The 21,926-nt window shown below is 35.4% G+C and overlaps 3 protein-coding genes across 5 annotated transcripts in view; 1 reads left to right on the forward strand and 2 right to left on the reverse strand.

Moving 5' to 3' along the window:
• The first annotated feature begins 64 nt into the window (after nucleotides 1–64).
• Nucleotides 65–10,705, forward strand: LOC119073380 (epidermal growth factor receptor substrate 15-like 1). 2 transcript variants are annotated; one of them, XM_037178804.1, is made up of 16 exons: nucleotides 65–206; nucleotides 626–760; nucleotides 822–847; nucleotides 910–1,030; nucleotides 1,113–1,323; nucleotides 1,384–1,430; nucleotides 1,500–2,273; nucleotides 2,334–2,423; nucleotides 3,245–3,307; nucleotides 4,333–4,530; nucleotides 4,589–4,756; nucleotides 4,826–5,068; nucleotides 5,135–5,329; nucleotides 5,395–5,472; nucleotides 9,562–9,682; nucleotides 9,746–10,705. In XM_037178804.1, the coding sequence occupies exons 1-16, from the start codon at nucleotides 180–182 to the stop codon at nucleotides 10,384–10,386; spliced, it is 3,138 nt and encodes a 1,045-aa protein (XP_037034699.1). In that variant the 5' UTR covers nucleotides 65–179; the 3' UTR covers nucleotides 10,387–10,705. The 2 variants fall into 2 exon arrangements, with proteins under 2 accessions (XP_037034699.1, XP_037034700.1); XM_037178805.1 differs by lacking the exon at nucleotides 3,245–3,307 and having other exon boundaries at nucleotides 158–206; nucleotides 9,746–10,651.
• A 942-nt stretch (nucleotides 10,706–11,647) lies between these two features.
• LOC119073396 lies at nucleotides 11,648–13,269 on the reverse strand. The gene is made up of 4 exons (XM_037178826.1): nucleotides 12,940–13,269; nucleotides 12,612–12,870; nucleotides 12,446–12,545; nucleotides 11,648–12,377 (listed from the first exon to the last, which is right to left on the reverse strand). The coding sequence occupies exons 1-4, from the start codon at nucleotides 12,986–12,988 to the stop codon at nucleotides 11,703–11,705; spliced, it is 1,083 nt and encodes a 360-aa protein (XP_037034721.1). The 5' UTR covers nucleotides 12,989–13,269; the 3' UTR covers nucleotides 11,648–11,702.
• An 825-nt stretch (nucleotides 13,270–14,094) lies between these two features.
• The window catches only part of LOC119073375, a 109,858-nt gene continuing 102,026 nt past the window's right edge, over nucleotides 14,095–21,926 (reverse strand). The window contains exons 10-12 of one of the 2 annotated variants that reach the window (XM_037178800.1): nucleotides 21,375–21,874; nucleotides 21,087–21,314; nucleotides 14,095–20,335 (exon numbers count right to left, since the gene is read on the reverse strand). In XM_037178800.1, the coding sequence (XP_037034695.1) occupies nucleotides 16,847–20,335; nucleotides 21,087–21,314; nucleotides 21,375–21,874 (4,217 nt within the window). In that variant the 3' untranslated portion in view covers nucleotides 14,095–16,846. Of the gene's footprint in view, nucleotides 20,336–21,086; nucleotides 21,875–21,926 lie in introns of both variants that reach the window. The other variant, XM_037178799.1, reaches the window with a different exon arrangement.

Below are 21,926 nucleotides of genomic sequence, written 5' to 3' on the forward strand. Positions count from 1 at the left end.
TCTGTAAGGTAATTCAACCAAAAATAATTATGTACAATTGCGTAACAATAGTGTCTGCAATAACTCACAGTTCAAAGAGTCGTTTTTCGCGCTCGACCGCTCGATTGATTTAACAGAGAAAACCGAGGTCGATCCACATAGGATATCAGTTCTATGATTTTTAAAAAGAGAGAAAAAAAATGGCGAACTTACCCAGTCCAACAGAGGTAAATATTTATTTTGAGTTTTTCTTTTTATCAGACAACGAATTAGCTTTATGGCTACCGTTTTCGCTTCGTAAACATTTTTGTGATAAAAAGCATTTGAAGTTTGATTGTTGATCAACAGAAATTCGAAATAATTTGATGAAAACAAAATCGTCGATACTAATTCTTCACTTCTGACAGACAACTTACGGGTGTAGTCAAGATAGCGATTTTTTTTTTGTTTTGGTCAAATTGATTGTATTGTGTACGATAAAGTGTTACTCATAAAATGATTCTTCCTGGTTAATTTGGTTAATCTTAACAAAATAAAAAATCGAAATGCGCAATGACTGGATAAGTGATGTATAAATGGGAGCGTTGAAAAGAAGTGTTGTTGTTATGGGTGTTATGCACTGTGATGAATGACTTTTACATTTCAGGTATCTGGAAAATACAATGCCATATTCGAAGCTTATCTTCAAAAAATGGACCCCAAGTCATCGGGTGTCATTGAAGCTATGGCTGCTGCAACCTTTCTGAAAAAGTCTGGTTTGTCGGATGTCGTCCTCAGCCGGGTAAGTTTTTAGATTAAAATGTTCGTTTCGTATGAAGTAATTCGTTTGTGTCACTTCTCAGATATGGGATTTATCCGATCCAGCCGGGTAAGTTGTTCACACCTGTACTATATTGTCAATTATGTTGCTAATTGTCAACATTTTCGTAGACGAGGTTTTTTGGACAAAAAAGGATTTTTCGTTGCACTGAAATTAGTGGCATTAGCCCAAGCAGGACATGACATAAGTTTAAGAAATATTTTCTTGGAAACGCCAAATCCCCCGAAAGTGGTAAGTGGTCAATAATATTGTTGTTGATGTAAACTAATGTGCTTGGAGTGGTCTTCGGCTATAATCGATTCTACTTCCATAGGGAGAAATACCAAAGCTTCAGCCACCAAAAATTCAAACAGTTATGCCCCAAGGAGGTGATTGGTCAATCAAACCAGCGGATCGTCAAAAATACGAGCAGCTGTTTGTTTCACTGCAACCAGTTGAAGGATTATTGCCGGGCAATAAAGTTCGTGGTGTTCTAATGGACTCGAAATTGCCATTGGAAACGCTTAGCCGCATTTGGGACTTGAGTGAGTAGTGTCATCAATGAGTCTTTCGTTCACAATAATTTCCACATCTTCCTTAAACAGGCGATCAAGACAAAGACGGTAGCTTAGATAAAGTCGAATTCATTGTAGTGAGTTGACAAATTAATGTGTTGCAAGGACACGACAAGAGATTACAAAATTCTTTCGTTTTTGTTTAGGCAATGCATTTGGTATATCAAGCACTAGACAAGAAAGCAGTGCCATCTACACTGCCAAATGAACTGCAACGCTCGAACCTGGAACCGCAGAGACCAGGCAATGACGACGGTAGTTTTGTTGCTAATTTTCCGTCAAACATTGCACCTCCGCCAGTTCCACCACTACCAGCTTCTATTCCAAAAATGGCCCGCATTCCACCAACTGTACCAAACGTTGCGCCGTTAATTTCAACTGAGATTGACTTACTAACGACATCACCGCCGGCTGTAGATTGGGTAGTTTCTACAGCCGATCAGCAACGGTTCGGTCAAATGTTCAAAAATTGTGATCTGGATCACGACGGTTTGGTATCGGGTATAGAAGTCAAAGATGTCTTTCTTCAATCGGGCATTCCCCAACTTTGTTTGGCGAAAATTTGGGCATTGTGTGACTGCAGCCAATCGGGTAAATTGACCAGCGAACAATTTGCATTGGCTATGTGGATGGTCGATCGTAAACGCAATGGCATGGAACCACCAGACTGTTTGGCGCCGAACATGATACCGCCTAGTCAACGTACAGGAACTGTCGATTTGATGGGAGGCATTGTCGGTATGGATAATAATTTGTTGATGCAAACGGAACCGCCACCGCCGACATATTCGAATCCGGAATTGGAAATGATTTCAAAAGAAATCGAAGAATTGTCCAGAGATCGACGTCTACTCGAAACGGATGTTGCGCAAAAAGAAGCCGATATTCGCATTAAAAGTGGAGAAGTTCGTAGTCTTCAGGTTGGTTCGCATATTTCAGTTAAAATTTTGTGAAATTGTTGAAATGTGAATGTTTAACAGAGTGAACTCGACACATTGGCTGCTACCCTTAAACAGCTAGAGACCCAAAAGGGAGAGGCACAAAAACGGCTTGATGACTTGAAAGCACAGGTAAGAGAATCGTTTTCGATAAAAAATTGATTTTGTGATTAATTTGGTCAGTGAAATGACAACTTTTTCGATTTCGCAACGCGTAAAATTTCCGTAGGATCAGAGAGTGAGAGTGAATTAGAAATTGGTTTTAACCTTTTAGAAACAGTCTGTTCTAATTAACTCCTAGTGATGGATAATAATAATCATCTTACTTGATTCGGTGCAACATTCATTTTACTATCTAAAAAGGCGGTAAACGGTGACGGTCGTTGTTTTAATCGTTGCAGTCGATAAAAAATGCGTAGCCGTTTCTGTAAGGTTAAAAAACCAAAGAAAAGTTCTAGGTTCTTGTGTTGGTTTTATCTGTGGAGTATTGACTCATACCGATTAATGGAAAATTTATTGCGAAGTTGAAACTATCGAAGAACATTCGGGTCATAGGTTGAATTTAAAGTGTCTGGTTTGGGATAAGTTTGTTATGAAATCGTTCTAATTAGCAATCCTGTCAGTAGGTAATAATTCGACGTAAATTTGAAGGAAAACATTTGAAGATGAATTTGAGCAATTGAGAGACGAAATATTTGTGGATTTTCTGTAACCTTCCATTATTAATTGTCTTAAAAATTTATTTTAATTTTAACATCTCTTTTGTAAATATTATTTTTGTAAATTCTCCTTTTTTACCATCTGGACACTTCGTCATCTTTGTGTATATAATTTAATGAAAAATCCTGTGCTGTGATTTTATCTGGATTGATTTACAACACTGCATCATCGTTGCATGGTTTTATGAAATTGTGAATTTATTTTTTTTATTTTGAATATGACCATCGTAACAGAGAAATGATATTGATGTCGAAGTGACAAGTGTTATACTTAATATTAGAGAGACCAAAGAAGAGGTTCGTATAACATTATTATTCGTCATTTTGTCTGTTTGTTTGTTACTTTTATGTATGGCCGGTGGTTTCGGTAAATCTTTAAACTAGAAAAGCTACATGTTTGTGTTGTAAATCTATCCAGAAATCATATTTGGTTAAACTTAAATTATTTTGTGATTTATCATTATTTATCATCGTTTTTGTCATCGTCCAACACTTATTGGTATATGATATTTCTCTACCGCTGACAGCTAAAATACATGGTCTCTATTCACAGACAGCAAGCTTTTCACGCTTTTTCACTACTTGATCTACTACTTCATTATCTTAAACAATTTTTTGGGCTACAATAGTCCGGGATAGTCAGAGCTTTTCATATATTCCTGAATTTATCGATGATTAATGTCTGTTAAACAGGATAAAATTAAAAATTCCTATAATTGTATTTGTCTCCATCTGTTGGTCATGTCAACTGTACTTGGACGGAAGTGTCAGTATGTAGTCGAATACATAATTGATGGGAGAAATATGTAAAATATGGGCCACTACATAGGTGCATTGTCTTTGAAAAAGATTCAAAAAAATATTTTTTGTATAAGTGTTTTGATGGGCTTTTGACTATAGCCAAAGTTTTTGTTATTATCTGGTCGTTAAAATAGTTAACTTATAATATGAAAGGTCCCAATGATGTACTATGTACACGATTCACTATTCTATCCTAAATCTATGAATTTGTTTGCGTGTTAACACAATTTGCCCATTCATTGTCACATTTTATAATTGTTAGCGATTTTAAACTCCTCAAGTATTCGTCATTTGTCGGGTCTAATGTTCAAAGACTTCATTGATAAAACCTACCTCTGTGTGATATCTTCTTTGAACATAGCATTTTGAAAGTAATGTGTCCTGGTGGAAGGCTTACGATATTTTTGTGTGTCTTAATAAGCTTGTCGAATCGGGTTATGACTTGTGTAATGACATTTTACTCAACTCGTTGAACAAGGCTGTTAGCCCATTTTTATCAATTTTTCTTCGCCCTCTTTCAGGTCAACAAGATCCGTGAACAGTGTCAAAAGCAAGAGGAAACAATCAAAGAACAAGAAGGCGAATTGGATTCAAGACGAAGTGAACTACAAAAGTTGAAAGATGAAGAGTCATCACTTGAAAAGGAATACGATACAAATTTGAACGAATTGCAAAGCTTGTCGACAAAACTGCAGGATACTCAGCTTCAAATTAGTCAAGTAATTTAACATTTTGCTCGAAATTCGGCGTTTCGTTTACATTATTATTACTCTCAAGGTTAAAGCAATGGTATCTCAATTACAAGAAAGTCAACGGCAAATGAAAGACGCATTAACGATGTGCAAATCGGCTATTGAAACCAGTGATGTGTCATATGTATCGGATTATTCCTTGAAATTGGAACCAGATTTTCGAGAGGCTAAAAGCGTTTTCGAGGTCAAAGAGGTAAATAATGAGAAAACATCAAGTTCCACATAGTCAGCCTTCACAAACAAATTATTTTCGTCGTTTCAGGAACCGAAAGTCGATCCATTTAACGAACCTAGTTCCGGTGCCGGTTTTGGCGACGATTTTAAGTCGAATGGGTTTTCATCGGATCCGTTCGGATCGAGTGGTTTCGATAATGGATTCAATGCACGCTCCGGTTTCGATGATTCCTTCGGAAATAGCTTCCCTAACCGATCGGATGCATTCGGTGCACCATCAAGTGATCCATTTGGTGATAAACGTGGTGGAGTCCCAGCGGTCACACCAGATGTAAGTGAATAAATAGATGAAATTGACTACGTGGGTGCAAAAACATTTTCTTTTTTACTATTGCAGCCAAACAAAGATGACTTTGGAAGTGATCCATTTGCCATATTACACGCACCAACATCGGCTAGTCAAATTTTGAACCCGAGTCCAAGTAATCAAAGAGCACCGCCAAGACCAGAATCACCTAGTCCGGCTTTACCGGAAAAATCGAAAAAGGCAAAACAACCACCTCCACGGCCAGCACCGCCAAGACCTATGCAGGTTTGTTAAATATGGTTAAGTTCGTTGAGGGAATCCACTAAATCAAAAATTCGATTTGATTGTAGGGACCAGCACGAACCGATTTATCATCTGGATTTGGTGGTAGCGGAGGCTTCGCGGATTTTGCTGATTTTGACACAAAGGTTGGTAGTCTAAATATTAATTCTACTTGGCACGCTAGTCCACCTTCATGGAAATGGTAGAATGATGCATTAAGCATGAGTGCGTCATACATTTTCTTTTGTTTTGGTTTTTATTTTAGCACTGCACTGCTTCTAATCATTTATTTACTAACAAAAGTTTCAGTTGCTAGTTTTAGGTTTTATTCTAATAAAGAAGCTTTTGATTTGCATGATTTTACTGAGTTTTAATTTTTTCGTGTTGTTCTGATTTCTTTGTTTTTACATTTTTTCGAATTCTTGCATGCCCACACTAACAGAGGGCTACTTTTAGTGAAATTTAGTGATGAAACTAATTTCACTAAAATAGATCCCGTCCTCGTATCTAACAATCGATCATATTGTCACTTGTTACCACATTTTCATCGACATTAACAAAAAACAATTTGCGTCCTTAACTATTTCGACTACAAAAGGTTTCTTCTCGAGAAAAGAGATAGTATTTTATACATGACTAGGTATGAAAAGATGAAAAGTCTAGTTTTTGTGTGAATTTTGTTTATCCGAAGCGAAGCCGAGATCAATAAACACACGCAAACGAGACTTTTCATTTTTATCCCGAGTTATGTAATGGATTTTACATGCTGAGAGCGTCGAAAGTAGTGCTTGCAACATGAAAAGTACGGTTTTCGACGCATGTAGCATGTAAACTAAATTTTTGGTTTCGCATTTTCACTGAACTTAGAATGATCAAAAATTGTTTTCACAATTCAGCAACGGAAAGTGAAAGTTTCGACGGTATCGGATAATCTGGCACACGGTGCAAAAAGAACGCACTTTTAAACTACGTAAAAGGTGAACTCGCGCACGCAAGTTTATTGCTGCAAATGCTTTTTAGCCATGTCATGGACTTAATGACTCCTTTTACAAAATTTTGGTATCGAAAATTTGTGTGCGAGTTCACCTTTTACGTAGTTGAAAAATTCGTTGTTTTAACACCGTGTGCCAAATTACCCCACGCCGTTTCGACGGCCTTTTTGGGAAAAACGTAAATAAATATTTGGTTTGCATGATTATTTGATCAATGTTTTTATTCCTAAAGTTTTTCGTTGTTATTGTTATTGTTGTTGTCTGGGGTGAAATATATAAATGCTCAGACACGTGTAGGTACACATAACTTTCGATCTACACAATCCATTGTAACACGATCAAATTTGAAGAGAATTTCTTAATATTCAGTGATCAGTGAAAGCTATGTCAGAGTGAAATTTTTAGGGAAAATTGAATTGTGTAAAAAATTACCTTTTCTGAATGAAAAATTATAATTTTGAAAATTGAATCACCGAATAGTCTTGCATCCGTAATATCATTTTTCAAAATTTTGATCTGAAAGGAGGATTAAAAATCCTAGGAGCACGAATGGATACGGAAAGAGACATTTTTATATTTCTGACATAATTTAAAAATTCTGAGGTGGAAATCATTAAAGAAATTCCTTCGGAATCAATCTGTCCCTGAAAACAAATCTTTAAATATGGTAAAAAAGCTTACGCACATTTTTGACAAACCACCAAAAATGAGTTTCAAAATCTTTCAATAATTTCATTACCTGACGATTGGGAAATGGACGGGTTATTGATACACATTCTGTGGTTGTTTTTTAGAGTTTTTTTTTTAAAGTTGCAAAGCTTTTACTGAGTTGAATTTTAGTTGAAATGTGGTGTTTGTTAATCAAATTAATTTTACATATCTAACGTAATTACTATACTAACCAACTAATATACGTAACTTTCTAATCTTTCCAGTGAACGGCTACTATTTATCAATATCACGAAATTCACATTTATTAAAAAAAGTTATCGTAAAACACTAAATTTATATCAAAATAATAATTTAAAATATTTACTAAAAACAACAAATCACATTCCATCAACGTTCAATTTATAGCGATCATAAAAGCGAACAAGCCACATAATTCTCTAGTGACTTTACTAGAACGATTGAATATAATTTGATTAGTCGAATAAACGTTAGAAGATAAAATACATTCTCATCACATCAGTGTAAACGATTCGAGATAAAGTCACTTCTATGATGACTTCTTTCGGCTTGGAGAAGAATTTGAATTATAAAATGATTTTATCATAGACGAGAATATAGCAGAACATCGGCAGTTCCCTTTTTCATTACCGATTTTTGCATGGAATATTCAATAATAATTAATTATAAAATGTGCACCGCGGCATCCATAATTTCTGTCAGCTTCTTTTCCCTCATGTGACATTCATCCCGAATTAGAATCATCTTAAACGTTTCTTTTTGGTCTAACGGGATACATTAAGATTGAAAGAATTAAATTTCTCCGATCGTAAACAAATACAATTAATTTAAATGAAATTTGACTAAACATCAACGTAATGCATTAAATAAATATGTAAAGAAGATACTATAAATCGATGGAAACCAAAAAGTAACTGCGCTTTATAATTAAAATTGAAACTAAAATAAAAGATAATAAAAAAAAAATTAGAGAGATTATTAGTTGAATTGTAATTGTTGGTATATACAATATTAAAAACAAAAGAAGAAAAAAACAATAAAATAAATTAATGACGATCATGTTATGTGTAAAATTAAAAAACCAAAAATTACTATTATTATTGAGAAAATAATTGAAAATGAACAATGAACACAATCGTGTTTTATATCATTTCATCATACGTTTCTGGGAGATCTATTTTTAAATCAACAACATCAAAAGGTTATGTCTGTTAAAATTTCCTCTAGTGTAAAATTGCATTTACCAATCGTAAAACTTATTGTAACCTCGGGATCCCGGTGTGCCACACTAAGAGTATTAAGCGGAAAAAATCGTGTGGAACAAAATGGAATTCGTATCACTTCAATTTAGTCCCATTGAATCCATTTGTTCACCTACTATTTAGTCCCAATTAGTCCATCGCTCGGGGCTAATTTGATTTCCAATTTATTGATCATGAATTTATCAGTGTATGTAAACTCTGACAGGAACACACCTATTGAGAGTCATACAGCAGGTTCAGGCGAACAAGCTATATTTTCAACAATTATTCTCAGAGCCGGATTAAACCTCATAATTTGGGAAGTGGCTGTATTTCAATGTAGAAATCGTTATGAATGTCTGTAAATGATTGGTAGTGTATTTGTGGACATTTAATTTGAAATGAAAAATGAACCGATGGGCTACATATCCCAGTAGCGCTGAAAAACAATCGCGAATATTGACCATGGAAATTTAAACGATGTGTTTAAGCTTGGTGAAACGAAATAGCCCAGCGGCGATCTAAGTCTTAATCCGACCCTGATTATTCTAAAACTCTAAATTTTCAGACCATTTTCTGAGAGGTGCGGGAAATACGTTAAATTTCTTGATTTTTATAAACAGTATAGTGAAATTCTTCAAAGAATTAAATACCTCCTTATTTAATAGTTTTTTATTCCACTAGTCCTGTAGTAGTTGTCGAAGATTTTTTTAAATTTATTTTTTCTTCATAGCCTTGTAAATAAAAGAAACGTCAACTACTACAGTATCTACTACTGGAATAAAAACCTGTTGAATAAGGAGTTTACAATTTCAGTGACTTTGTGCGACACAAGACAAGAAATGAGTTCTCATTATAAACTCAATTACCCGACCCTCATTCTTTTATAATCGAAAAAAACGCACATCTAATGCCTCAATTTTTATTCAAGAATTTGAAATTCAACTTAATTTGGGACAATGTACTGGAGCTTACGAGAGAGTATTTCTTGCAAATCTATATGAAACGCTCTCATCTGAGCCAAGTCACATGTTAAAAATTGCGTGGAATTGTATAAATATGAGTCTTAAAATTATGCGCCGGGTCATGCAAATCCATTATTTTTTTGCGTCATGACGCGTCATGTTTGAATGTTCATCGCTTATAATTTTTTTAATTTTTTTTTACATTTTATTTTTGTTTTCATCTTTCTTGTTTATCAACTAACGCACTGGAAATTTTGTAATTTATGTTGCTTTTAGTTTAAGTCTTTTTAGTTAAAACTTTTGTTTGAATTTTTATTTTTTTATTTTTATTTTTGAAAATCAATTAGACCGCCGTCGTACCTAGTTCAAATGATTTTGCTGAGGACCCATTCAAAGACTATCGCTACGAGGATGTATTTAGTATAAAAGACCCCTTTGCCGACGATAATAATGACGATACGACCACAGGTAGGTTTTGTGATGTTAAATTCAAAAAGGATCGATCGCTTGAAATTATCATTCTAAATTTAGACTTCAAAGCATCGAATTCGTTCTTCAATTCTAATGAAACTACTACGAAAACCGCCCCCACACCGGACAATTTGTTCAGCCTCAACAACAACATGAAACCGACCGAAGAGAAGAACAATAATCTAAAGTCGAAATCGAACGTACGCGAACTGGATAAGGAATTCGGCACCGATATGTTTGCTGCTTTCGACAATCATTTCAAAGCAGACAAATCCACCAACAATAAGGCTAGTTCAGCGTTCGGCGATCCAGTGACCACGGCACCTGGCTCAGAATTTGTTGCAAATTTCGACGATGTTTTTAAGAACAATTTTGAAGACGAATTTGCGGCAATGAACATCGTGAACAATGGCAATGTGAAAAAGACTCCGGATAAGAAGTACAATTTGGATAATTTCAGTCACTTCGGCGAAAAACAAGACAATTCTCGAGTTGGAATTAGCACGGATACGAGTGCTGGCTCGAATAATGCGTTCGGTTCAATGTTTGGTAGTTCGAATAAGAACATTCTGGATAAAAATGTCTACAAAAAGGGCGCCAGTGATAAGGTGGGTGACAAATTTGTGGCAGATTTTTCGAAAAGTGATAATTATGACAAAGATTTAGAAGAAGCGCTGAAAAGAAGCCTCGTTGAACAATAAACGAGACGACGAAGAGAACTACTTTCATTCCAAAAACATTTAAAAATTCTAACTTTATTTATAACGCGTAAATCTAAACTATATCCGAAAATCAAAATTTTCATTCTAATAACGACAATGAACATTAACAATTTTCGTTTATTTATTTTCCCGCTCTAAGACGATGAAGCACAATCTCTGTTTGCCTTTCAAAATCGTTATCACATGTAAATTGCAAGCAAATCAGAACTAACTTTACCATATCATGTAAAAATCTAATTGAAAATGAAAAACTCTTATGCAATGAATGAATCAATAAATGTTTATTTGCACAATGAAACAGAGTGTTGACAAATTTCTTTGGCCAAAACACTACGCAGATAAGGACATAATACACCGATCATGCGAAGACCTACAGGAATTGTCAATCAAATTTCAGCTGTTAAGTTTACTTCAGCTGGCTCAATCATACAAAAAAAAACTGGTTATGAGTGTTCGTATGAAGTAAAAGCAGTTTTATTTCTATGAGTGAATCAGCTGAAGCAAATTTGATTGTCTTTTCCTGTATCACGAGATGAAAAGATTACGTGGTGAAGATCACTTCTCGCTAACTCAACACTCCGGATACAGTTCGTAAAGTGTACACTTATCGCCTTTTGAAAATGAGGTTTTTTTAAACCCCCAAAAAGGTAAGTTAGGTACGAAATTTATATGGTCGTGTTTGGCATGGCAACAACAAAAACGTAGTTTCGAAGCGTGACGAGATTCATTTCAAATTTATATATGAATTTTCTTCAGCTGGTCCACTCATACAAACAAAACTGCTTCTACTTGTTTGTACAGGTGGAATAGTTTCACGAAGAAAATCAGAAGATGTAATATCTCCTAGTTGCTCACGTTTAATTATTCAGCGAAAAAAAAAATTAGCTGAAAAACGAACATGATTTTATAACTTCCACGGAAAGAAATCCAAGCTTCGAACAAAAATGTTTGTTTAACATGTAAAATTCGCCGATAGTGTAGCTGAATTAGACTCGTAAGGATGTTCTTTGTACTAGGGTTTTCAACTTATCTACTTGGAATCACTAAGTTATCGGCGATGGCAAAAATAAGCGATCAGCTCCAGATGTCATCCTCTACAGAAAACTAAAAGATCTCACATCAAATACAATGGAAACAAATGAAGGACCAGATTCATCGAATATATCGCCATTTATGAAATGTAATAAACTCGAACAATTCTGTCGATAAATTAACAGTTTTTATTAACAAAAAAAATTGAAAATGGGTAAATATTGTTCTTGTATATGTTTGAATATTACGGCTATTGGTAGTGACTATGGCGACAAACGCATTTTCTTCCAAAATGATACTAACATTTTGAATTGTTCTTCAACAACGACATCATAATGTTCCTCGTAGAGTTGATCGGTTTTTCTATCGAATTCCCGGTTAATTTTCTCCTTCTCAACTCGTATGAACTCCCGTACATTAGCGAATGCTTCAAAGCGATTCGCAGCAGTTGATGATAGATCGCTGTTAACACCAACCAATCGACTATATTCTTTTTCGACTCGTTCTTCCTTCGTATTTTGCAGTTGTGTTATTTCATTTTGTTTTGCGCGTCTAGCCTTTATAAGTTTTTGAAACCAGTCTTCGTCCAACGATTTATACAAGTGATCAAACGCCGCCGCAAGCTTTGCATCAAAATCAACGGGATATTCATTGACTGGTAGGATGACCTTTCCTTCATTAATGCAAGGGCAAAGAGAGTAGAACAAGGAAACTAAGAAACGCCAAATATTGTTTCCTGAAGAGTGACGGTTAGATCCATTACACGTTATCGCTGGTTCGAAGTGCTGACCATCATGATCTTTTGGTAACAATGGCGTACGTTCATCACCCGATGATGATGATGAAGATGCACCGGCATTAAACACTTTTTTGACACTTCCTTTGATTGATTTTGTTGCAGCACTACCAGCCACAACGACATTATCGATACAGGAATTCTGTAAATTTTCAAAAATTTGAATTTCTGTTGCCTTTATTGTTAACTGGTTTGCTTTTGCTGACATACATCACCGGCTACAACATTGAAAATTATTCCCTGCTTGATGGGTCCTACAATTTTATCGATAATATTGCGTTGAGCGTAAACCTTCGAAACGGATTTAATTCTGTAGAAGAAAATCTAATATTACCCGATACCAATTCGCATATAATCTTCAAATTGCAAGAAGTACCTAAAATCACTGCGTTTGTTTAAAAACTCAAGGGCCAGATCTTGACCTAAAAAATTGACAAAATGATCCATATGCGGCAACAGCTTTAACAACCGTCTTGTTTGCTCAATGTTTTCACCGGGAACAAGAACAAACGGAACAACGGTGGGAAACTTTTGTCGTATGCTACTAATTTCTTTGAAATCATTTACCATGATGTAAAGTGTTGCTCTTGACAGCTTGTGATTCAATAAGTTTGCGATAATAACATCTCGATCGTCTACAATACAAAAGTGAACTCGAAATAAATCAGTTTTTGTTCGTTTGTTGTTATCGAATGTGATCAAACCTTTGTTAGAGCAATCTGTGATGAGTATTCTACCTTCGAATAATGCCATCGAAAATAGCAGATTAATTAGATTTCATAAGTAGACAGCACTACAGTAGTACACATTCACATAGAGGAATAACTGAAATTAACAGACGATTGAATTCAATGAAATCTAATTTTAAGGCTAAGCGAAAATGTTTAATCAACAAAAAACAAATAATTACTGAACGAAACAAAGAACCGAGCTATACAGAGTAGATGTGTCATAATGCGTAATCTACACAAAATAAGTTCAATGAGCATCGTCGTATTTATGTGAGTAATGTAATAAGTATACTGACAATCTGTGAAGCGGGTTGATTTGACAACATAAATAGTAAATTTTGGTTGAATTAGTGTACACAGCCGGCAACTTTGAAATAAGTAGAGCATTTTGTTTCACCTGTTTTTCATCAAACAGAAGTTCTTACGATTGTTTTACGGGTGAACCATATGAGAATACATGCTTTACTATTTCAAAGTCTCTCACTGTACATTAAAAATGTTATAAACACGAAGGGCTGTGAATCTCGTAAAGAATGACGAAGTAGACATACATGAAATACATGAAATATATCACCAGTCAATCATCGAATTGTGCACCCCTTCCAGAATTGAAAAAGGTCTTCATTAGAGACTCTCAAATCAAAGTGGATAGTCACACCAAGTATTATCATGCAAAAGAAGGGTTATAGCATAGATATATCTTTGGTACGCGTACGATATCACCTCTTAAATCGACACTATAGGTGAGTAATTGGTTTTCCCTTATATTTTTCACTGTCAGGTACTCTAACTTATAAATTTAAAAAAATCCATTCAATGGAATCAGCATCAACAGCTACCGAACATAAACCACAATTTCAGAATTTATTCGTTTTCTTTATTTTGTTAAAATAAATGCTTTAAAAGGGAATGAATAAATTAAATAAATGAGCAATTTCAGGTATTAAAATTGTACAATCTTCAAAGTATTTTTATTTAAAATAAAAAAAAAATTAACAAAAGAGACAAACAAGAAATAAAATAAATAATTTTTCAATAATATTAGCAACAAAAGTAAATAATAATAAAAATGTTTAATCTAGATTAAAAACTAAATTTACGTAAATTTTTTTTTAAACTTATCATCAAAGACCATATCCAGAATAATTTAAAATTAATGATTGCCGTTGATAACTTTGGCTTAAGGTTATTCAATCTTAAGTCTATCGATTTAATATTTAGTCTCATGTACATGTTAATAATAACCTTCACTAATATACCGTTACCGGTAATATAAATTGGAAAATTTTGATAAAATTTTAAAAACAAAATAAAAGAAAAAAGTTACTGAAAAACGCAGGTACGTGTGAAGCTTTGCGGCAAGTACAGACATTATAATTCAGAAATGTTTTTTTAACTTTAACTTAATTATATTCGCTGTGATATTTTTACACTTTTTGCGTATTAGTAGAAAAACAAATCAATTTTTTGATGAGACTAAGTCTACCCAAGACTGCAATTTGAACCCAAAAATTAAGAAGATCTACGTTTGAGTCATCTGTTATCGACGCCAACGATAAAAAAAGCAATGAACTCTGGTTAATGAGATATTATAGCAAAATGTTTACTAATTTTAGTTTGATGAAGTAAAATACTTTGCATCAAACATAAGTTGACACTTTATACATTAGAAGTAACAGATTTAATGATCCTATAGCTTTACGCTTATCGTTTATGGGCTCTGTTTATGGGATGTTAATAAAGGATCTTCGAAGAAGGTCTTGGTGTCCCTTTTTCTACTTTATTAATGACATATGCTGTGTCAGGGGGATATATGCTATGGTCTAAATTTAGTCGGCGGACGCTCAAAGAATTGCATCTAGAAATCATGAAACGATTAAATTGCATTTGTTGCAGCTGTAATGTTAAGAAAAAAGTTGAAAATTGACAAATTACCAACGAAAAAATTGGTCCTTCAAAGCAGTCATTTCGGAATATCGTCTAGATAATAAAAAATCTTGAAACATCCAATTTAGATTAATAATAATTTAGATTGCCGAAAGGTACAACTGTACTAGAAAAATATGATTTGGGACCTACAACTAAATTTGCTAACTAATATTTGCCTCCATCATCTTTAAACCATAACTGTCAATGTTTTTTTTACTACAGTTAGTTAATTATATACATCTATCAACGCGAAGTTGCGCATTAATTTCAAAGAATGTTAAAAATTAAAACTTCGTTTTCGTCGAAGCCCTCAATATCAATAACCTGAGGTAAAAGTAAACTTCACATCAGGTTTTTGAGTAAAATACAGTACTTGCCAATGGACAAATGATGGCAGTGGCTTCTTGTGTCTTCACGGACCTTGGCTTCGCCTCGTATCAGTAAATTTCACAAAACAACTACAATTTTCATTGTTTATCTCATTGGTAATGTACATTAATCGACAGACTGTTACATAAACCGAAAAGAAATTTTCCATTTCTGAATTATTTACAATTTTAAGCATCTTAAATTTACAATTAAAATCTGTATTTTGGATTATAGCTGTGTTAAGCTATATATTTTCCCTATTTTATAATACTTTACGTCTACGTTTATACACATGATATACAATATACAATATTCACAAAATTTATTTTCTTCTTAACTTTAATAGACTTTCAGAATTAATTAATTTAACTAAAAAGCCACAAATATTGCACATTCGGCCTGTATCACAATTTTCGTAATAAAAAATTATTTATAAAAAAAATTGGTTTTCCTTAAAACAATCCTACATCACTAAACAATCTGACTACGAACTAAGATTGCAATTGGATAAAATTAGCAAAAATAAATTATGAAAAAAATGATTTAATTGAAAATATATTGCACACAGTTCGACCATTTATTGCACATTTTTACAACCTATTGCTTCGAGTGAACATTAGCTATAAACTAAAATTATTTTTCTAAACCTTATTTTACCGTCAATATCAAATTTTAAAATTAGGTTCTACAGCGTGATCATCTTTAGAAAACACAATTTTAGATTTGTCAGAGTTTTAAAGGTCATCGATGTTCCCAGTCGATTAAGTACTTCCCAGTCTATGATATTTTCCGTGAAATTTGAATTCGTTAAGGGATTTTCAAACTTTGTGTTAAAATAACATAGATTGGGAAGCACTTATTTGACTGGAAACATTGATGACTTTTAAAACTCTGATAAATCTCAAACATGTTCCGAACTAAAAAAAAACCCACTGTACAGTGTACTCTCAATTATTCCCTTATAAAACTAGTTATTTAGATGAGTCATTTTAAAATTAAGCGAGAAGCTAGAAGCAAATCACTTTCTTTCTTCAAAATTAGTTCAGATTGTGTCGATAATTCTACGAAATAATGTACGAGAATGAGAATTGCCACAGTTCCTCTTCTTTCAACTGTTGTACATCAGTATCGAAGTAGTATAAATGAAAATTGCGCAAATTATCTGTCGATTAACTAAATTTTTAATTAAAATTTAATGCAGTTGAGTCGAAAGCGACCCTAATTGAAGATCTGCGTCGACCTAACTGAAACAATTAATTTTGGAGTATCCTAACTAACAGTCAGAGTATTTCGACACAACTCAGCATCTCCGCGAAATGTGTCCTGTGATAACAAGCCTGGGTCTGACGCCAGAGCGATCAAAATACTACAATAAAAGCTTAGTGAAAGCCGATTCCTTTTAACATTTTTACATTGTTTTAACATTATATCGATTCGAAGGAAAAAGTTGCTCTAAATTTTTCTAAATTTATGCCAATTAACCGAACCCGCATATGAACTTGATGAAAAACAAAAAAAAACTTTTTTTTTCATTTGTACAGGTTACATCCTTTCAAATAATACGCACCTTTAACAGCTCGAATCACTTTAGTTCATCTTTCCCGCGATTCTTACGCACATTTTTGAAAAATACCGAATTCGTTTCAATACTCTCCGCCCCAGATTCGCACATATCTTCCAAATTATATTCTTCGTCCGATTCGGTTGATCCACAACTGCTATATCGTTCATCGTCTGACGAATAAACATTTACTTGAATTGCATCCTGATGCATAGCGTTGAACAGAGATTTTGGAATGAAGCCGGTTATGCTGGGTTTCTTATTCAGCGAATTAACAGGTGATTGTGTCTGACTGAACGACTTTTCCGATTCGGTAGTTTCTTTGATTTCCTGCATTCGATTTACATTTTTCTGCGCAAAGTCATTGTCCGTTGTGTTGGACTCAACATTCGCTTTTACGGATTTAAAGTTAAATCTTTCGTACAATTTCTTATTGTGACGTGACTCACTTGAATCAGCACTTAAGTAACCGCCGTCGAAATCTGATTTTGTTTTACTCTTGTTTCCGTTCGATGTGGCCGACTCCGGTCGTGATGCCCCGCTTTCGTCCTTACTCATTTCATCCGAGACTGTTATACTTTCGTCGGGCATCGACGATATGCCATCGTCTGACAATGCTGAAGCTCGCTCCAAACCTTCGTAGTCGGATTTCTTATCCAATTTGTTCGATGAACCAGACTGGAATTTTGACACAAATTTCTTCCAAGCATTTTTCAAGTCTTTTGATTTCTTGGCACGATCTTTCAAGCCTAATGCAATTTGCATCCCGTGGCTGGACGGATTTACATCCACACGGAATATTTTTGTTGGCATTGTTCTAGCTGCCATCATATCAAAGTTACTGTGTTTCGTCAAATCGTTCATTATATTACTGGCATGGTTTTGTATTGGCACATTATGTATGGACAAAGATTTGGAAGATAAAATTTCGATTTTGTCCGTATCGCTATGCGTGGCTTCATTACGAGAAAAATTAAAATTTGTGCTTCCTGATTTCAGAGTACTTGTCTCCGACGATGGATCCTCATTCGATAATTTTCCGGTAAATGTTCCAGAGTCGTCCGCATATTCAGAAAGTTCTTTGATACCATTCTTCTGTATGTCATTGTTGATGTGAAACTTAGACAATTTACTCACTTGTGAATAAGGTTTCGGTGTCTTTGAACTACATTTTTCTGATTCAAACTCCGAATTGGCTTGGGTATCTGAAACACCGGTGATTTCAGTTGATTCACTGCTTGTTGACTCAAAAGCGTCTGTATAATCGCTTCGGTTTGTGTCATCAGTGTTCCACCCCGATAAGTTTTTTTGAATAATTAGACCGTCAACGGGAACAGGTGATTTAGGACTGTCGTAGAGATTGTTACTGAATGGAATCAGGTCTGGTGGCATTGCTTTCTTCAGCGTTGGTTGAAGTGGATTTGTTTTGCGTTGTCGTTTCGAATGTCGCGCCTCAAGAGTCAACAGCCGTCCTATCTCCGCATTATCAATTGGTTTTTTAGCTGGAACATTACTGCCCGGCGCAGAACTGTTCTTTTGTATGATTTTTGACTCGTAGATTTGGCGCAGGCTGTTCAAATTCCGCTGCAAGTGTGTTTTATTCGGATCAGATTTTGAGTCAGCTAGGTCCCTCTGAGTGTGGGTGCTCTTAAACGATCCGTTTGACCGCAGAACCAATTGCGTATTGATTTTGTTTTGCAAGGACTTCATATCCGGTAACGATGTCATATTTTCAAGTGACGAATAGTTGACAGTGTCGTCTGATTGATTGAGAAAGTTTTCGGATTTTTTCAGATGTTGTGGCCAGCCATTTGTTTTTGTAGGTACTTCCTTGTTGGCCGTACTTACCTTCCGAGGTTTGCGGTCTAAAGTGTCTTGCTCGAATTGTTCACTGTCTGTGGAACTTTCACAATCAGTTGGATTATGTTCGACTTCAATGGTCATACTACCTTGGTGAGGTGTATCGTACTTTATACGAGGCTCCACTGGAAGATTGGACAATAAGTATGCCTCCGATACGTTAATTGGCTTTTTGGCGGGCATGACATTGTAATCGTTCTGCTTTTTCGGAGGTAATTTCGGTGGTTTTACCAATTCATCGCCATCTTGTCGCGAACCTTCGACACGGTCATAGACAGTGTTCCTTACTTCGACTTCCTCTTCTAATGGCAACGCAACGCTTAAGGAGGGACTTGGCTGGGAACTTAAATCACTATTGTTTGATGGCGGTGAGATGCTGGAACGTCCGATCTTCGTTGTAGACCTCTCCAAACTGTCTGTTTCATAGTCGACGATTAAATGCTGCGGAGATTTTCTTGAGTAAATTGGTGAATCGGGTGGATGAATCTTTTTTGATCGGCCATATGTGTTGTAGTCCGGTGTGGGAACATCGACATATGGCAGTTCATGTTTCGGTTTCCATTTTTTCAACGTTTCATCATAGTCTGGTGTTGGCACATTAATCATTCCGTAATGATTTTTCCTCTTGTTGAAGTCGTTCGCCATGGCCTCGTAAACCATATCTGGCATTTGTTGTAGCTTTTTCATAGCCTCATAGTGACGAATTTGTTGCGGATTCGAGAATTGATCGAGTACCTCTGTGCGTGAACGAGATGATGGACGATGTGATTTGGAGCTGGAGCGTTGACTGCAACGACTCCGTTGTGATAATTGCGGAGAATTTAGTGTAAACTGTGGATTATTGTACAATTCGCTGCCGATTGAGAGACTACTGTACAATTCAGACTTGTCATAGATTTTACTGGAGTGTAAAATGGCATTCATGGAATTCTTAGCAAGTAAATTGCTGTTCGTCTGATCCGACTTTTCGTAGTCGTAGACGTTAAGGTCAGTCACAATGGGATTAAAATTATTCTGTTTGATTTTATCTGGTTTCAGGAAGTGAGATATGACCTTTGGAGGATTGGCAGGAATCGGAGGCGCTTTGCGTTTCGATGAATTTCTACTATTTATGCTATTGGCCTTGATCGTATCACTATCAGAACTAGATGAGCTATCGTTGTGAGATTTTTTCGATAATTTACTATGAACTGAAACTTCAGATGATGCACGCTCTTTGTTGCATTCGTACAATCGTTCCTTACCCACACCTTTATCAAGAATGTTATGCTCATTCTGAATTTCAGTAATTCGATCACCTTCATGCATGGACACATCTTCTAACCACTTACGTATACTATTCCGTTTGTCTCCGCAATTTCTACAATTTGAACCTTTGTTGCTCGCTTTCGATTTCTTAGCCTCTTCGTCACAGCCTGGGCAACCGGCACAAGATGTGTTGCGTGTTTGTTCAGTATTCGAACTGATTACACTGCTGCGACGACTCAGCAATGCATTACGATTAGCATACGTTTCAGATCCATTAGCCACATTCTCTTCGGGTATTACTATCAGCGAAGGTTGATATCGCTTTGTTGCCATTTTATATTTTGCAATTGTAATAACTTCACGAATTTTCGTTAAAAATTCAACAGCAGCCGCAGGAGGAGACTGAAAACATATTTTGTAGTAGAAAATGATAAAACTAAGAGCTTCAGTCGTTCGGAGCGTTTTCAGAAGTAAATTACAAATGCTCTGAGGAGCATGACATCAACATTTTTTAGATTCTCTTTTAGTCTTATTATCGTCAGACCTAATGCGTCTGAATGGATAGGGATGTCTTATCGTATTTGTCATAATATTGTCGTGATGGATGAACGGTACAGTTCTTGTCGAGATTCTTATATGAAAACTATTTTCTTTGTAGCTGAAAATTAAGTCAAGTCCAGTGTTACGTTATTATTCATACATTTCGCTTCAACTCACCCCATTCATTCCATGATGGCATAACATTTCTGCATAAAAACCTATATGTAAAAATGGTTGAAGGCTTTTGGATTCAGGATTTCTGATTTGGGTTCAGGATTGGGGTTCGAATGTCATGAATCTATATGTATGTACCCTGCCCAGTTAAAAGTAAAAACGAAAATGTATGTCGCTCGCATAGGGGTTAGATGAGTCGGTTGGATAAGTATTGTTAGTTTGATTTGGACTCGATTATTGAACGACGCAGTAGCACAACTTAATTTGTCAAGCATCTGAATCCCAGTTCAAACTTCTACGATTCGGAGTTTGGTTTTTCGGATGTGTTCTATCAAATGTTGACGTCATATTCTTCACAGTTAAAGAACCGAACAAGAAATTTTGTTTACTTTTACAGTGCAAAACAATGCTCCTCTACTTAGTAATTCATTTGGCTTACCATTAACAGATGTGGTTCGAAGTATGCTGGATTGAAGTACAATTTTCGTCTCATGGTGCCATTAACGATCGCCTTCATATTTTCCAGTTTATCGTCGGATGTGAGGTCCTCCACTATGGACACATTTTCTTCAGGCAAACACTCTGTCTCTTGTCCGGGATTCGAACCAGAACCTTCGACGCCGTATCTTGCTTCTTTCGATTGGTGAATCATGATCGATGAGTGCATCTGAACATTTACACATGACTTAGAACTAGTATGCAAAAATGCACCAATTAAACCACTTACATTTTTGATGAAATTAGCGTCGATCATTCGGTCGTCGTCACACTCCGAATTAGAATTCGATAAATCGCTGGTAAAGCCAGAATTGTCACTTAAACTTGGATAATGCCGAAGCAACGGATTATTTTTAACAATTCCGATTTCTTCACCATTTATACTGTCAGGAATGCCTCTATGCCCATTCGATTTCCGTCCACTAGCTCTATCATTATCCAAACCAGATCTATTCGTTCCGAATCCAGTAATGCTATCATTACGTTTGTACCCAGGCCCGAATGTGACCTGGTCGTTTTTCATCGTTGTATTGGCTGATGAATTGTTTTCGGATGAGTGACGAGACTTACGCTTCTTTACATGAAGGTAAAGGAACACTGACGCTACGTAGATCAGTCCCAGCAGCACAGTACACGCACTTATAACTACGTATTCTCTGGTACTCAGTCCATCGGATGAAATCACTGAGCTAACATTTGTTTCTAGTTGAAAAGACACCTCAGTGACGTCTGAAAATAGAGGAAAAACTCAGAAAATATCGAACACTTTGTAATCGTGATG

This window comes from Bradysia coprophila, unplaced genomic scaffold, assembly GCF_014529535.1.
Source record: "Bradysia coprophila strain Holo2 unplaced genomic scaffold, BU_Bcop_v1 contig_138, whole genome shotgun sequence".
Taxonomy (NCBI): domain Eukaryota; kingdom Metazoa; phylum Arthropoda; class Insecta; order Diptera; family Sciaridae; genus Bradysia; species Bradysia coprophila.

What these genes read in the sequence shown, in the direction of transcription:
- LOC119073380 (XM_037178804.1), top strand. Translation starts at nt 180, where the DNA reads ATGGCGAACTTACCCAGTCCAACAGAG. An exon ending in TTAGAGAGACCAAAGAAGAG is followed by an intron (nt 3,308 to 4,332) that starts GTTCGTATAACA and finishes GCCCTCTTTCAG; the next exon opens with GTCAACAAGATCCGTGAACA. An exon ending in CTCAGCTTCAAATTAGTCAA is followed by an intron (nt 4,531 to 4,588) that starts GTAATTTAACAT and finishes ATTACTCTCAAG; the next exon opens with GTTAAAGCAATGGTATCTCA.
- LOC119073396 (XM_037178826.1), bottom strand. Translation starts at nt 12,988, where the DNA reads ATGGCATTATTCGAAGGTAGAATACTCATCACAGATTGCTCTAACAAA. An exon ending in CACAGATTGCTCTAACAAAG is followed by an intron (nt 12,871 to 12,939) that starts GTTTGATCACAT and finishes TTTGTATTGTAG; the next exon opens with ACGATCGAGATGTTATTATC. An exon ending in TCAATGTTGTAGCCGGTGAT is followed by an intron (nt 12,378 to 12,445) that starts GTATGTCAGCAA and finishes GAAAATTTACAG; the next exon opens with AATTCCTGTATCGATAATGT.